At 42.3% G+C, this 16,577-nt stretch overlaps 1 protein-coding gene across 10 annotated transcripts in view; it reads left to right on the forward strand.

Moving 5' to 3' along the window:
* The window catches only part of LOC119816258 (microtubule-actin cross-linking factor 1), a 319,531-nt gene that overhangs the window by 164,524 nt on the left and 138,430 nt on the right, over window positions 1–16,577 (forward strand). For all 10 annotated transcript variants that reach the window (XM_038332756.2, XM_038332759.2, XM_038332757.2 and 7 more), the window contains exons 18-29: window positions 866–970; window positions 1,689–1,784; window positions 2,859–2,984; window positions 5,395–5,547; window positions 8,135–8,289; window positions 8,984–9,110; window positions 10,413–10,596; window positions 10,952–11,121; window positions 11,373–11,551; window positions 12,831–12,969; window positions 13,540–13,733; window positions 15,044–15,206. In XM_038332756.2, coding sequence (XP_038188684.1) covers window positions 866–970; window positions 1,689–1,784; window positions 2,859–2,984; window positions 5,395–5,547; window positions 8,135–8,289; window positions 8,984–9,110; window positions 10,413–10,596; window positions 10,952–11,121; window positions 11,373–11,551; window positions 12,831–12,969; window positions 13,540–13,733; window positions 15,044–15,206 — 1,791 coding nt within the window. The remainder of the gene's footprint in view (window positions 1–865; window positions 971–1,688; window positions 1,785–2,858; window positions 2,985–5,394; window positions 5,548–8,134; window positions 8,290–8,983; window positions 9,111–10,412; window positions 10,597–10,951; window positions 11,122–11,372; window positions 11,552–12,830; window positions 12,970–13,539; window positions 13,734–15,043; window positions 15,207–16,577) is intronic.

Genomic DNA, 16,577 nt, shown 5'->3' on the forward strand with positions numbered 1-16,577 from the left:
GAGAAACTTCAAACCCCTACCCCCGCACTCCTCCCAAAAGTAAGGGTCTTCTGATCAGAGAAGGACACAGGAATCTTCTGAAGAGGAAAGGAAAGATGAGGAGCTCTGATTGTGAGCGCAGCATGTGTGGAAACTGCAGCGAGGCTGCTAGACGTAGACAGTGCTCTGGAGCTTAAAGGAGAAGAGCTTGAATCTGATAGTAAGGGTTCACTGAAAAGCCGGCATTTAAATTGGGTCTTGCATTAACAGAATTTTGTTTCAGAGGAGGACATGTTTAGCAAAGCTTTCTAGTCAGTGATCTTTCCACTAGTGTGTATCTGCTTGTGTGGTGCTGGCTAACAAGTGTGTCTGCTTGTGTGGTGCTGGCTAACTAGTATATCTGCTTGTGTGGTACTGGCTAACTAGTGTGTGTGCTAGTGTGGTGCTGGCTAACTAGTATATCTGCTTGTGTGGTACTGGCTAATTAGTGTGTCTGCTTGTGTGGTACTGGCTAACTAGTGTATCTGCTTATGTGGTGCTGGCTAACTAGTGTGTGTGCTAGTGTGGTGCTGGCTAACTAGTGTGTCCCTTTGTTAGTTTTTGGCTAACTAACCACTCTAGCCATGTTTACTTTTACCTCTACCTCCTGAGTTCTCACAATCTACTCAGGGCTAGCTCAGGTCTTGTGCTTTCCGAATCCCTTCCCTTTAATTCTCTCATTTTTTGTATTTTTTTCTAAGATTTCCCCCAAGTGTTTCCGGTATATACATCACATTTTGGCACCAATCCTGTTATAGGATTCTTAAAGTCAGGAGGGAACATTGTGTTTTCTTTATTGCCTCTTCTTTAATAGCATTTATTTCATAAAATTAAATTCAATTTGCAGGAGTTGACAATGGAACTGGAAGGGAAACAAGATGTATTTCGTTCTCTACAAGATACAGCAGAACGCTTGTCACTTGAGAACCATCCAGCTAAACAAACAGTGGAGGTTTGTGGTCTTAGTGTGTGTTAAGGTCAATGTGTTGTTGTGAAGCTGTTGAAATCAGAAGCTTTGTCCTCAAAGGCCGGAGATGTCACATCCCTTGTTTTAGATCATCTCCGTTTCTATCCCAGACTGTTCAGTAATTTAAGGAGACTATTATTAAGAAGAAGAAGAAGTTAAGAGACTTCTCTTTTTAAAAAGATTTAAAAAGATTTTTATGTTACATTATGAGAGTGTTTGTATGTTTGTGTACCACATGCCTGCCTGGTACCTATCGAGGCCTGAAGATGGCATTGAATGCCCTGATTTACTGGGAGCTACCATGTGGGTGCTGGAAACCAAACCTCTATGGGACCTCTAGAAGAATGCCAGTGCTCTTAACCACTGAGCTACCTCTAGCCCTGCATCATACTTCTTGTTGGTGTAGTGCTGTTGCCCAGAGAGCTAAACAGTAGAAGAACCAGGAGGGATTTATTTATTTATGCTATGTATTTTTCTGAATTAGTTATAACTGAGTATAGAAGAAGCTTTTTCTGGGTAACCCGTTTTAACCAAGGCAAGCTTCTTTCTCCCAGGAAGCATTTTACTGATGTCAGTTAATGTCTCTGCGTCTCTCTTTTGTGTTCTTCATCAGTAGCAGAGTTGTATTTGGAAAGAGACTCACACATATAATTTGAACCTGTTAAACTCATGCCCTTCTGCACATGTGCTTGGCTGTTTATAGGCATATAGTGCTGCTGTCCAGTCACAGCTGCAGTGGATGAAGCAGCTGTGCTTATGTGTGGAACAACATGTGAAAGAGAACGCAGCTTACTTCCAGGTATGATGGTGGTGGTGGTGGTCGACGTCTGTACTTACTTACACCAAAGGTTAGATTTAAAATACACCAATATAGTAAAACCAGGTGTGGTGCTACACACCTGTGATTCTAGCATTCAGGTAGAGTTAGGAAGATCAGAGATTCAAGACTAGTCTTGGGCTCCATGAGATCCTGCCTCAGAAAAAATGGGGAGAGGTGGCTAACAAACATCCATTCATATCAATTATCTTTTACTGTCTAAGAACTTATTTGTTTCAACTATTAATCATGAGTGATTTCAATTTGATCTTTGCTCAGCTAAGTGGGTTTTTTTCCTCTACGGCTTGTCTCATCTTGCCTGTCATGTGCACGGCTGCAGGTAGCTATTGCTAGTGGGCAGGGGCTGTTTGATCCCAAATGGCATTATTCACATGTCTGAACGTTGGCTAGGGGACAGCGTGTATAGCAAACCCTGGTGTCCAGTAGTCTTCTTTACAAAGTGACTGTACTACAAGAGAGAACAGCCCACATGCACGGGCGCTTTCTTCCGTTTCTGTCATTTGTGTTGCATTGGTGAAAGCAAAGCAGCCTCAAGAGTGGGAGACAAATTACCCCTTGAGGAGAAGACCGTAAAATATTAAGATTCTCCTTACCTCCACCTATCACAACATCAAAAAATCCACATTTTTCTTCATGTGAGGGTAGAGGAGAAAATAAGCTATTTTCTCTCTTACATTTATCTCTTTAGTTATATAATTATATCAGGGAGGTAAACATTGTTTCACCTAGCTTCTAGGTTATTTCATGAACTAGGCCTCATATCAAGTGCTGCCACCAAACAAAAGTCAAGAAGGGTGCAGCAGACTAGCTTCATATCGGATCTATTGAGTGTTACTGGAAATCATCACTAATATTTTACACTGTGCTTTTTTAAGCCCTCTGGTTTGTACTCTGGGGCCTTTTGTAATGGGTGGTCACAGGTCCAAGAGAGTGTAATCAGCTTGGTTCAGCTTGGCACAGAAAATTCCTTCTTTGTGAACCTTTCACTGTGCTGAGGCATTGAGCACAATCCAGTCTTTCTGTGTGTTTCCACAGTTCTTCAGTGATGCCCGAGACCTGGAGTCATTCCTGAGAAACCTCCAAGACTCCATCAAACGAAAATATACCTGCGACCACAGCACCAGTCTGTCCCGCCTCGAGGACCTGCTCCAGGACTCCATGGTGGGTGTTGCCTTGGTGGGAATTTTTGCTTCTGAGAAACAGAGTAAACGGTGCCAGCTGCTGCCACAGTCTCTGTCCTTGAAAGCTGCGGGGCAATAAGTATGGCGTACCTCCCAGTTGTCCCGTCAGTGCTGCCTCTCTTCTGTTTTCCTTCTTTGAAGAAGTTGCTGATGAGATTCCTTTGGGGAACTACGAAGTAAAGTCCTTGTAGCTGTTCCCTGGGCCCTGGTGCCGTGTTTTCTCTGCATCATCCTTATGTTATTGTAGTCATTGGAGCCGAGACTGATGCTAAAGAGATTAAGTGGCATAGATATGTTTTTACTCTTTTGAAACACACACAGAGAGATCTGAACCAGTTTTTTCTCCTTGACCATTTTCTTTTGGTAATGATGAGATATTAGGAAGTTGATTTTAGTTACTAAGGGCAGCATTAATATCTTAAGTAGAGGTAATACAATATTTGTCCAATTTTTAAATGTAATATTAACTTTTAAAGATAGTTCTTTATACAGTTTTTATTCAAAATCAATTTTAGATTTATTTGCTCCGGTAAGTTATTCCTTTAGGAGTTGCAGTTGTAAACTCAGCATCAGAACCTGTGTTTATTGAGTGCAGTAGACAGAATTATCAAGACAGGGCTCAGCAGCATCGCAGGAGATATGCTGCAGGGGAGGAGCTAGAAGATTGCACATCTCAGGAGATTAGTCCAAATAAGAGAGACACATTTTTGTCTCTCTTATAACTCAAAAGCATTTTTGTTTTGTTTCACTTTAGCTTTATTTATTTGAGTTACTTTTTTCAAGACAGGGTTTCTCTGAAGCTTTGGAGCCTGTCCTGGAACTCGCTCTGTAGACCAGGTTGGCCTCTAACTCACAGAGATCCACTCACCACCTCTGCCTCCCGAGTGCTGGGATTAAAGGCATGCGCCACCACTGCCCTAACTTCCTTGTTTTGTGGGTGAAAATAGGACGTTTTTGGTGTTGAGGATCAAACCTCCAGTCTTGTTTACAACATGCAAGCTCCGTACCACTGTTATCACTGTCCTAATTTTCTTTTCGTTTTTTCTCTCTTTTCCCTTCTTTCTGTTTTTATAATGGCTTCAGACATGAGTAGGCTTACATTTGGTGCTTCATTTGAGCAAGTGGAATGTTAACTTGAAATGAAGGCTACAAACTTGACTTTACAGTTACTGTCTTTAAAATGTCTTTCTCAGAGGTACTACAAGTGTGAAGGAGGACTGTCATCCTTGCTCTGCTCTCCTCCCTCCCACAGAGTACCTTCCTGTCATAGGGTCATCCCTCTGCAGTTGTCGTATCTTCTCTTCTCAAGGAGGGTGGTTGCTGCTCTGTTCCCTCTTCTGCAGGTCAGGGGCATCGGGTTGGTGGCATCATCGGGGCATGGAGTCACGGCTGGGTCTGCTCCTCAGCTTCTTCACCAGGTTCCAGAGCACCTGTCCTGGCCTCTGGTTCTTTTCAGAGCTTTTCCCACGATGAACACTTGTTCTTTGGACCTAGAGATGTTTGGCTTGTGGGTTAGACATCTTTATTGCAAGGAAACTGGAATGGGAAGACCAGCTCTCAAGTGTGGAAATGTGGCTGTCTCCCCTGTGTCTTCCATTCCTCTTTCTTAACTAATAAGTTAAAGTTGTATTTCTTCCAATCATGCTCCCGGGGACAGGCACAGGTAGTTTTTTTAAGAATTTCTTTTTCTTTATCTGCATATTCTTAATTCTTTAATGGTATATTTCTTAACATTATTAACTCTTTACTCTTACTGCATCCCTGTCCATCCTAAGAAAGCCCCCTTTCTGGGGACTTTCATGTCTCACCATGGGTTGGACCATTCTGGACAGTAGATAACCTTACTCTCCAATGGAATTGATAGCATTCTGCTACCAATTTTGTTGACAAGTTTATTAGCTTTTAAGATAATTGGGTTTGCAGAGATTTTAGAATTTTGACTTTTTGCATGATACTACATTCAAGCCAATCAAATTTATGCGAATACAGCACGGCAAGATAAATCCAAAATCATTTGTCATGATGCTCTCACCAACAACATTTGTTCTGAGCTTATATTTGAGAAAATCCTTCATTAGTTCCATTGCTGTGCTCGGCAACTAGGCATTTGTTTTATTTATTTATTTCTTGCATGTGGCTTCATTGGTCATTGTTTAGAGTACAAGGAGAAAGCTGCAAATTTAGAGTACAAAAGCATCTGAAAGAAGACAGACATTCTCTCCTTTTTTCCTTTATCCTTGTCTATACCATTATCTAAGATAGCTCCACTAAGGATCCCTACTTAACTGAGAAATGACATTCTCTTAGGGAGTGGAGCATTGCATTTTCATTATAGAATTAGTGACTCAGAATACCAACATTAATGTCTTTTTGTTTTTCTTGTTTTATAGGATGAAAAGGAGCAGCTTATACAGTCCAAGAGTTCCGTTGCCAGTCTTGTTGGGAGATCAAAAACCATTGTCCAGCTAAAACCGCGCAGTCCGGACCATCTGCTAAAGAGCACTCTATCTGTGAAGGCCATTTGTGACTACCGGCAGATTGAGGTGAGAGGAACAGGCACCTGGCCTCCAAAGAGAAGGGGGTGAGAAGGGAAGCCTTCAATTAGTCTTACACTAGCAGGAAAAAGGAAAAAACTAAGTCTATAAACTGGGTACTTGGGCTGGAGAGATGGCTCAGTGGTTAAGAGCACCGACTGCTCTTCCAGAGGTCCTGGGTTCAGTTCCCAGCAACCACATGGTGGCTCACAACCATCTGTAATGAGGTCTGGTGCCCTCTTCTGCTGTGTGGGCATACATGCAGGCAGAATGTTGTATAATAATAAATAAATCTGCCGGGCGATGGTGGCGCACGCCTTTAATCCCAGCACTCGGGAGGCAGAGGCAGGCGGATCTCTGTGAGTTCGAGACCAGCCTGGTCTACAAGAGCTAGTTCCAGGACAGGCTCTAAAGCTACAGAGAAACCCTGTCTCGAAAACCAAAAAAAAAAAAATAATAATAATAATAATAATAAATAAATCTTTAAAAAAACAAACAAAAACGGGTACTTATGGAAGCCAGAGGATATGGAGTTTAAGACAAGTGGGTCTGTTTGAGACCCTGTCTTTATGAGAGAGAGAGAGAGAGAGAGAGAGAGAGAGAGAGAGAGAGAGAGAGAGAGAGAGAGAGAGAGAGAGAGACAGAGAGCCAGAGAGACAGAGAGAGAGAGAGAGAAGATTTCAAAGCAAGAGAAGAGGATTTTAAAATGAGAATTTAAGTGTAATCTTTTATCAACATAAACAACAAACCCTCCGGTCTATAATCCTGACGTGCTCCTTTCCTTCGTGATTGGCGTCATCATCCATTCACTGTGTAGGTGTTGATGGAGAAGGACTTTGTTACACTTTGGGGATACATTTAGCTCCCTCGTCCTGGTTGTTCCTACAGCTCATAGGGTCACCAAGTCAATGCTAACTTGTAAATCATCTCTCGGGGCTGCTGTTACTATGCCTAAATCAGATTGTATGTTTCTTGTATTTGGATTGTTATACTAGCCTTCTCATTTAGTTCATTCTTTATCCTACCTCCAGCACATTCTTCTCAAGGAAGCTCCTGTGTTGGTCCTACAGCATGTCATTGTTGTTGTTAGGGAGAGAGGCCTTAACTCCTTAATGTGGCTTTGAGGTTCTAAATAATATGTCTTTAGCTCTAGCCAAGACTGGGTCATCCTTTGTACCACTTCCTGGTACTGCATTTGTCACAGAAAACTGTGGTACTAGACTTCCCTTCCCCAAAAGTTTTGAATGTAGACCATGTTTGTTGCTGACCAATTTGCTACTTTTATCCTCTGTGTTGTAGCTGATACAGCACATCGCCTGACACATAGCAGACATGAATAACAATCTGTTGCTCATGAGTGTGAGTGAAATGAGTCTGATATACCCCTATAAGCCCGGCACTAGAGAGGCTGAGGCAGAGGGTCACTCCAAATTCAAGTCTGCCTTGACTACATAGTGTAAAAAACAAAAACAAGTTAAAATAGTTGTCTCAACATTTTTTTCTAAAGCAAATTGTGTTTATTATTTGCCTCTCAAGAGAAAGAATTGATGACTCAAAATGATTAAACCTTTTTAGGAGCCTGGTAGGAAGAGGAGGAAGAGAGGGGAGGCGTGTCCCAGAAGCAGAGCTGTGATGCATATCTCAGTGACTCTTACTCCAGAGATGTTGGTCCAGAGATAGCTCTTGACAGCCTTAAGGTCTCCTTGTAACTCACATGCTGGTTATTGGTTATTCCCCAAGACAGGCACTTGATTAATACCTCTTTCCTTGACTTACTTGATGGGTCTATGGATTTATAAATTTTAGGGACCCTCACTAAGTGGTAGCAAATCAATCCTTACTTTCCCTTTCTTTTTCTTTCTTAAAAAAAAAAACAGATTTATTGAATATATTTGCAAGGGATAGTGGACAAAAATACTACCTTAATAACACAACTTATTTTTTGCCTATACATGCATGTATGGTGTGTATGCATGCATGTATATGTGTTTACATGACAGGATATATGTACACCAGGGTGCTTATATATGTAGAGGACAGAGGTAGTTCCTCCATCACTCTCCAGACTAATTTACTGAGGTGGGGATTCTTGGCAATTGGAGCTTACTGATTGGACTAGTCTAGCTAGCCAGTTTGTCCCAGGGATATCCTCCTCTGCCTCCTAACTGATGGGATTATGGTGGTCTGCCTTGCCCACCGGATCTTCATGTGATACTAGGAATCTGAACTTTCGTTCTCATACTTGCACAAAAAAAAATTTTATGCACTGAGCCTAAGGAAAGCATTTATTTTATGCTCTGTATATGCTTGTGTAAATGGCAGGGGACACAGGAGTTCCATGGTGCACATGTGTTCCAGTGTGAGTGTGTAAGGCAGATGGCAACCTTTAGGAGCTGGTTTTTACTCTCCACCATGTGGGTTCCAGGAATTGAACTCAGGTCATCAGGCCTGGCAGCAAGAACCTTTACTGACTAGGTGATGCTATGGCCTGCAGATGTTTTTCTTAAGGAGACTTTTTTCTTAGATATTTCATAGCCTTGGGATCAGGCCTGTTGTTAGATTTTCTATTAGCAATAATTTGACTTCATCTTTTCAGATCACTATTTGCAAAAATGATGAATGTGTGTTAGAAGATAATTCCCAGAGGACCAAATGGAAAGTGATCAGCCCTACGGGGAATGAGGCGATGGTGCCATCAGTCTGCTTCATCATTCCCCCACCCAATAAGGATGCCATTGAGATGGCCAGCAGGTAACTATGGCGGTGTGCTACTCCGTGCAGACTTCCCATTAGAGGTTTCAAGTGCCCCACTACCAGCCAGGTGTTTTTCATGATGGATGGTTGTGAGCCACCATGTGGGTGCTGGGAACTGAACTCAGGACCTCTGGAGTAGCAGCCAGTGCTCTTAGCCTCTGAGTCATCCTTCCAGCCCCCTTTATTTTTATTTTTATATAACTGAAATCCTGATGCCTAGTTTCCTTTCTAATTTTTGTTTTTCAAGATAGGACTTCTTTGCCTAGCTCTTCAGACCAGGCTGGCCTCGAACTCACAGAGATCTACCTTTCTCTGCTGCTGGAAAATTTTAATCTGTAGTTTCCTTGTTTCCCAAGTGAACTTCAGTAGCTTTTGTGATTATTTCAGCATGTTTTGACTGCGTGGAGAACAGTAAAGTACTTGTAAGAAGTAATGGTGCAGTTTTCCAACAGCTCCAAAGGGGATATTTTATCTATACTCATTTATTCATGCTTTCCCTGTTATTTCTTCTCTCTGGCTTCTGGCAATCTTTTTACATGCTGCTAACATTTATGCTACTGAAGGTATGTTCTGACAGAATACAATAGACAGTCCAAATGAAGATGCCTATATTGTCAGAACTTGCCACCTTTTCCTCTTAGCAGACAAGCTCTACCTTGCAGTCAGACCTCTAATATGCAGTTATTTCTAGGGTAGAGCAATCTTACCAGAAGGTGATGGCCCTTTGGCACCAGCTGCATGTTAACACCAAAAGCCTTATCTCCTGGAACTATCTGAGGAAGGACCTTGACCTCGTACAGACCTGGAGCATAGAAAAGGTAATTGTGAAGCTGTTACCTCTGACTGATACCTGGAGAGTAAGCTTTATCAGAAGGAGTTCTTTCATTTCTGACACTTGTCCCCAGATTAATGAAGGAAAGTGGAGTCCAGGATATATTTCATTATTTAAGGACCTGAGAGCCTTATTAGCAACTAAAAGAGGCAATTAGAATGGTTAAAGAAATGGCGAAAATAAGAGAGAGTGCAGTCTTCTCACTATGTAGAACAAGTACCATCTCTGTGTGTGAGCAGATAGAGTGTGGAGTGTGTACACACTAGTGTACTGTGTGAGCAGGTAGAGTGTGGAGTGTGTGCACACTAGTGTACTATGAGCAGGTAGAATGTGGAGTGTGTGCACACTAGTGTACTGTATGAGCAGGTAGAGTGTGGAGTGTGTACACACTAGTGTACTGTGTGAGCAGGTAGAGTGTGGAGTGTGTGCACACTAGTATACTATGAGCAGGTAGAGTGTGAGTATGTGCACACTAGTGTGCTGTGTGTGCAGTGGTGCACAAGGGATATTCCTGTGTGGGAGTGCTACTGTGCTACTGTTTACTCTGAATGTTGATTATATCAATGGGTTTGGTTAGTGAAAATCAACATGTTCACAGCAATTACACTCAATTATTTATTTGTTTGTTTGTTTGTTTGTTTGTTTTGGAGGCAGGGTCTCACTCTGTACCCTGGCTGGCCTGGAACTATGTAGACCAGGCAGACCTTGAAATCACACAGATTTTCTTTCCTGCCTTTGTCTTCTCAGTACTTGGAATAAAAGCATTAGCCATTGTGCCCAGCCGATTTGTACACTTTTGTGTATATGACAGAATCAACAAAAAAGGAAGGAGAGGGGCTGGAGATATGACTCAGTGGTTAAGAACACTGACTTCTGCCAGGCGGTGGTGGTGGCGCACGCCTTTAATCCCAGCACTCGGAGGCAGAGGCAGGTGGATCTCTGTGCATTTGAGACCAGCCTGGTCTACAAGAGCTAGTTCCAGGACAAGCTCCAAAGCTACAGAGAAACCCTGTCTCAAAAAAACAAAACAAAACAACAACAACAGCAACAAAAACACTGACTTTTTTCCCCAGAGGACCCAGGGTCAACTCCCAGCATCCACATGGCAGTTCACTACTATCTGTAGTTTGAGTTCTAGGGGATCTGACACCCTCACACATATGTGCAGGCAAAACACTAGTGCACATAAAAAATAAAAAAATATATTTCCAAAAAAGGAAGGAGAGTTAAAATAGTATTTTTCTATTCTATTGAAATTTATTTATTTTATTTTAATTTTTTTTTAAAGCTTCGTTCCTTAGCCCCAGGAGAGTGCCACCAGGTTATGAAGAACCTCCAGGCCCACTATGAAGACTTTCTACAGGACAGTCATGACTCTTCTGTCTTCTCAGTGGCTGATCGCTTGCGAATGGAAGAGGAAGTGGAAGTTTGTAAAGCCCACTTCCAGCACCTGATGAAATCAATGGAGAATGGTGTGTGCAGGAGGCAGAGGGAGGGAGAGCAGTGGGAGGAGCGCCCTGAAGGGTGCTGACGGCCTTTCTAATACAGAAGACCTTAGAGATGAGTTCTCACAGTCCTGCTGTGGAAGTTGATACTCTTTGGTTGTTAATGATAACCAACCTGTCACATTTCCTGGTGTATATAAAATGTTCAGACTCCTAATGTCAGTGTGTAATGTCGGGACTTGGGGATCAGGCAGGTCTCCAGAATAAGACCTTGCTTTCATCATGGGACTTCTGATCTGCTGGAGCCAGTGGTGCCCTTTGTCATAAGTAGGCTCTGTTGTCCTCAGGTGGAGCTAAGTGATCTGTGCTTGTGTGTTCACAGAGGACAAAGAAGAGTCTGTAGCCAAAGTGTACATCTCAGAGTTGAAGAATATCCGGCTACGCCTAGAGGAGTGTGAACAGAGACTCCTCAAACAGATTCAGTCCCCAGCCAGCTCTAAGACTGACAGAGATGCCAGGCAGGACATTGCAATAAGGATTGCAGAGCAGGAGGTAAGATGCAGGAAGAAGAAATCCTGAAGCAAACATGTAAGGATTCTAAGAAATGAGGCAATAGGCTTAGACATTCCTACTCAGGAATTCAGCCTACAACGGTGTCATTTACTGTGGAAAATGAGGATTTAAGCTACAAATATATTATTGTATGGATTCGTTTCCAGTATTTTTCCACTAAAAATAAGGACTACTTTCTAACATTGTTGTTCATATCTCTCCATTGTTGTCGTGCATTCTGTTCCCGATAGCACACTCAGGAGGGTTTGCAGCATCTGAGATCTGACTTGGATGCTGTTTCTGTGAAATGCAGCGTCTTTCTCCAGCCGTCTCCGTCAGGCTCAAGTGCCGCCACTCTGCGCTCAGAGCTGAGCCTGACGGTAGAAAAGATGGACCACATCTATGGTCTGTCTGCTGTCTATCTGAATAAGTGAGTACCATCTCTGTGGTCTGTGTCTGTCTGTGCTCTCTACTGTCAGTCTGAGTAAGCTGAAATCTTGGATTCAAAGGGCAGGTATTTTTTTACTGAGCTCATTCCATGAATCCAGAAAGACTACAGATCTTGAAGAGTAGGTAGCTATGCTGAGAAACTTTGGCTTCAGTTCCTAAGTAACATGGAGTGGGTTTATTGGACTGTAATAACAAATGTCAGTGTTATGGGTGATGAATAAATTTGCATTGTTAGGTCATTTCTTGCCTCATTTCTATTTGATTAGATACCTTTGAAAATAACAGTTAAATATAGTAAGGAAAATGGAAAGAGACAACGAATTATTAAAACTAAACCACACTGTAGTGATTAGCTGTGGGCTGGCTTCCCGCTGCCCTATACCCCAAAATAATTACACGGAAACTGTATTCTTTTAAACACTGCCTGGCCTGTTACTCACATCTTGACTAACCCATATCTAATAATCTTTGTAACACCACAAGTGGTGTCTTACCGGGGAAGATTCTAGCATACGTCCATCTTGGGCTGGAGCTTCATTGCATCTCGCTCTGAGGACAGTCACAGCAGTCTGCCTCACTTAGGAGAGGCGTGGCATCTGACTGAGCCATCTGCTTCACTTCCTTCTTCCTGTTCTGTCTACTCCACCCACCTAAGGGCCGGTCTATCAGATGGGCCAGGCAGTTTCTTTATTAATTATCCAATGAAATCATCAGATAGCTAGAAGACACACCTACATCACCACACGTTAGTGCTTGAAGTTCTTTCGCTATTCATCCATCTCTACCTGTCACTTTGAGGAATGACAGATCTTAGGTCCATTGGCCTCATTCCTTCTTGCCACCAAAGGCACCAAAGGCATGTCCCAGTACCACTTAGAATTTCACTCTGAGCTAGCTTAAGCTCACAATATTTATGTATCAGACTTTCTCATTTTTACAAAAGCCTTTTATCATTTAATGTGATAAAATTCGTTTGGGCAGTTGTATTTTTTTTTTTTTTTTTTTTTTTTTTTTTTTTTTTTGGTTTTTCGAGTGGGCAGTTGTATTTTGTGATCCTAGATAATACACATTTTAAAACTCAAGTGCTGAGCTGGGCATGGTGGTACATGCTGTGGCCCAGCCCTTTGTAGACAGAGGCAGGTGGATCTCTGAGATCAAGACCAGCCTGGTCTACTGAGTAAACTTCAGTACAGCCAGGGCTACACAGAAAAACCCTGTCTCAGAGGGAAAAAATTAAAAAATTGATTTTATCCCCACAGATTAAAGACTATTGATGTGATAGTACGTAGCATACAAGATGCTGAGTTGTTGGTCAAAGGTTATGAGATGAAGCTGAGTCAAGAAGAAGCCGTGCCAGCAGACCTCTCAGCTCTGGAGTCCCATCGGACCACACTGCAGGTTGGCTGCTCTAGTTTCCTAATAGGTTGATTTACCACTGCTTTGGGGTTACAGAGGATTCAGGGGAATGACTCGACCCTGATCCGTGTTTGCACTTGAATTAGGCAGAGAATTGTTTTAATATACTTTAATAATATGTAGTCAAAGAGAAAGAGAAAAAGCTAAAAGGAATGAGACAAAAACCCTTTTCTCCTGTAAAATTATGGTTTATTAAATATAACAAATGATTGTATCAAAATAGCTTGGTAAGGCTTTTGCTGTGGCTTTATTGCAACCCTCGCAAGTTGCTGTAAGAAGTGAATAGGAGAGGGATGTTTGTCTCTTGATGGCTGGGAACACCAAGATCTAAGCCAGCCACAAGCCTTTGCCTAGTTCCATAGCTTATATGTAGTAAAGTCAGATTTCTACATGAAGAGCTATCTGCACATTTTCCCATGTGGTGTTCTGGGCCTGGTTCCTGGGTCATTGGTAACACTGTAGACTCCGCTGCAAACATTGTCCTTTTGCTTGTCTTAGCCTGAGTCTTTTTTAGGAAGAAAAATATTTGACCTGTTTCTTATGTTTCTGTAGCATTGGCTTAATGACGTGAAGGACAAGAATTCAGTGTTCTCAGTCCTGGATGAGGAAATCACTAAGGCAAAGGAAGTGGCAGAACAGCTTCGTCACCTAACCCCAGAGCAAAACTTGGATTTGGAGCGTTATCAGGAGAAGGGTTCTCAGCTTCAGGAGCGCTGGCACCGAGTCCTTGCGCAGCTGGAAACCCGGTGAGGGGTGCCCTACGTTTCCTCCTCTTAGGGTTCAGGGAGTAAGGCTTAAACAAAAACAGTTACCAACTATTTTAGCATTCATGTCTAGAAGTAGGAATTGATACGAGATGCAGAATTTTAAAACAGCATGAATTCTGAACAAGATAAGCCCCAGAAAATTGGAACCCCCTATTGTAAGGCAGACCTAAGGACTTGGCACATTCTATGCTCCACCACTAGACTACATTCCCAGCCCACAGTTTGTTTTTGAGAGCTTTTTTCTTGAAGGGAAGCAAAGCTTTGGGAAGGATTATCCACTCAGCCAGTCAGATCAACTCTGACTGTGCGTAGGCCCTGATCACATCCCCAAGTTTGGGGAAGCCGTGATTCTTCTGTCCAGTGCCTGGGCGTAAGCCATGTGCTAGGCAAGCCTTGTACCACTTAGTCACATCTATAATGCCATGTGTGTTTATAATATAGATTTGAATAGTGTTGTGGTGACCATTTCTTGAGGAGAGAACCGAGGTTTTGGTGCTTGCTTTAATTAGGTTTGAATTTAAATCAATTTTCAGAGCGAGGCTTTATGGAATTCAGTGCTTCTGTCACCCTGTTGATTTAGTGGGTCTGCTTTACTCCTGTCATCTCAGGTCTTGTTTCTGATGTAAGGTATAACTGGTAAGGACAGAAAATTGGCTTTCCTGGGTCTAAGAGTAGGAACATGTGCAGGGACTCATACAAGTCCGCTGTTTGTCTCTGCTTAAATTGCTACCCTAATGATACTAAAGGATATCTAAAGATTCTAATTCCTGTCTTTCCTCACTTTCTGCTACAAGAAATTACAGTGATTTAGCCAGGTGTGGTGGTGCACACCTTTAATTCCAGCACTTGGAAGGCAGAGATAGGCAGATGTCTGTGAGTTCCAGGACAACCCGCTATTATACAGAGAAACCCTCTCACAAAAACAAAACAAAAGAACTGTTACATAGAGAAACCCTATCTCAGGGGATTAAAAGAAAAAAACCCAAGGGGGGAAAGAAAGAAATTACAGTGATTTACAAATTGTGGTTCATTTAATCTGTAAAATGAAAAAAATTGATAGGGATTATCATGAGATGCTTGGACTTGTAGGATTTTTGTGAAAATTTTATGAAAGCAACCTATTTCTATTCATTTTTAGGGCCCTGACTATACACATAGGTATCACTCAGCCTTGCAGCACTATTCCCATAAGTAAAACTGCATCCTCCAAAAAGGAAACTGGCTCACTCCATGTGCTCTATTTATATTAACATTAAGGTGTCTAACAGTGCTCCCCTTTGTCCCTCTAGGCAATCTGAGGTGGAAAGTATCCAGGAAATTCTGAGAGATTACCGAGCCTGCCACGGAACTCTTATCAAGTGGATCGAGGAAACCACTGCCCAGCAGGAGCTGATGAAGCCAGGCCAGGCAGAAGATAGCCGAGTGCTGTCAGAGCAGCTCAGCCAGCAGACGGTGAGTGTGGAGGGAGCTCATCCTAAAAAATGATAATATTGCAGCAATCAAGCCTTCCTCCAGCAAGACGTCTAAGCCTGCTCTTAGAGTTCAAAGGACAGTCTTAATGTACTGTTTGTTTGCTTTTGTTTTTTGAGACTGGGTTTCCCTATAGATTTGGAGACTTGCCTAGAAGTCTCTCTGTAGACCAGGCTGGCCTCGAACTCCCAGAGATCCGCCTGCCTCTGCCTCCCTGTTTATTTTTATAAAATACTCTTGCCAGGTGGTGGTGGCTTACACCTATAATCCCAGCTCTCAGGAGGCAGAGGTAGGCGGATCTCTTGAGTTCAAGGCCAGCCTGGTCTACAGACTGAGTTCCAGGACAGTCAGAACTGTTGTACAGAGAAACCCTGTCTCTAAAAAAACAAAACAAACAAACAAAAAAGATACTGTTAACTTTTAGACCAGAGAGAGACCCATTAGGTCTTTCAATCCTGAGTTTCTATGGTCATATATTGAAATTATTAAACATCTCCATTTCTTATATTACATTTTATTTTGCTAGAACCAGATCGTGGGGTTTGGAAGAAAATTGCTTCATTTAAAGAATTTTTCTTGTTGGTGGCGGTGTTTTGTTTTGCTTCATACTGTGTTATTAAGTATATGAGATATGGAGTTTAACTGATTCCCAATCTGGCTTATGTACCTTCTAGCTATAAAACTTTGAAGAAATTAATTATCTTTTGGTTTGGTATTCTACTTCTTTTATTAGTCCTACCAATTGAGAATAATACCAGTACCACAGTTTAAAGCCAAATTTGAAGCAGGCTTTAATTAAATACTGGCAGGTTGATGGGCTCTGGCCAGGTCCTTGGAAATGGCCCAGAATCATAGTTTGCAGTGGCTTATGAAGGAAAACCCATAGTTTATTGCATTTCTCATCTGGTCCAGTCAGGGGCAAGCATACATTCTGACGTATTTCCTGCCTGTAAACCTTCTGTCCACATGTGACCAAGCACAACCAGTGCAGATGGGTTAAACAAACTTGTTTGGGGGAATGAAAAACACATGGCTCATTATTTTCCATAGTAAACAACAACCTCCAGCTGTCTGTCCTTGGGCAAGGGGCTTGCAAATCAGAGGCATTTTTGTTTCATGGATCTCTAAGGCATAGTAATTAAAACTTAAAATGTAACTTTGACTCTTACAACTTATTCTTTTTGGTTTTTCGAGACAGGGTTTCTCTGCAGCTTTAGAGCCTGTCCTGGAGCTAGCTCTTGTAGACCAGGCTGGTCTCGAACTCACAGAGATCCGCCTGCCTCTGCCTCCCAAGTGCTGGGATTAAAGGAGTGAGCCACCACCCCGCCCGGCACACAACTTATTCTTAAAATA

This window comes from Arvicola amphibius, chromosome 6 (genome assembly GCF_903992535.2).
Source record: "Arvicola amphibius chromosome 6, mArvAmp1.2, whole genome shotgun sequence".
NCBI lineage: Eukaryota > Metazoa > Chordata > Mammalia > Rodentia > Cricetidae > Arvicola > Arvicola amphibius.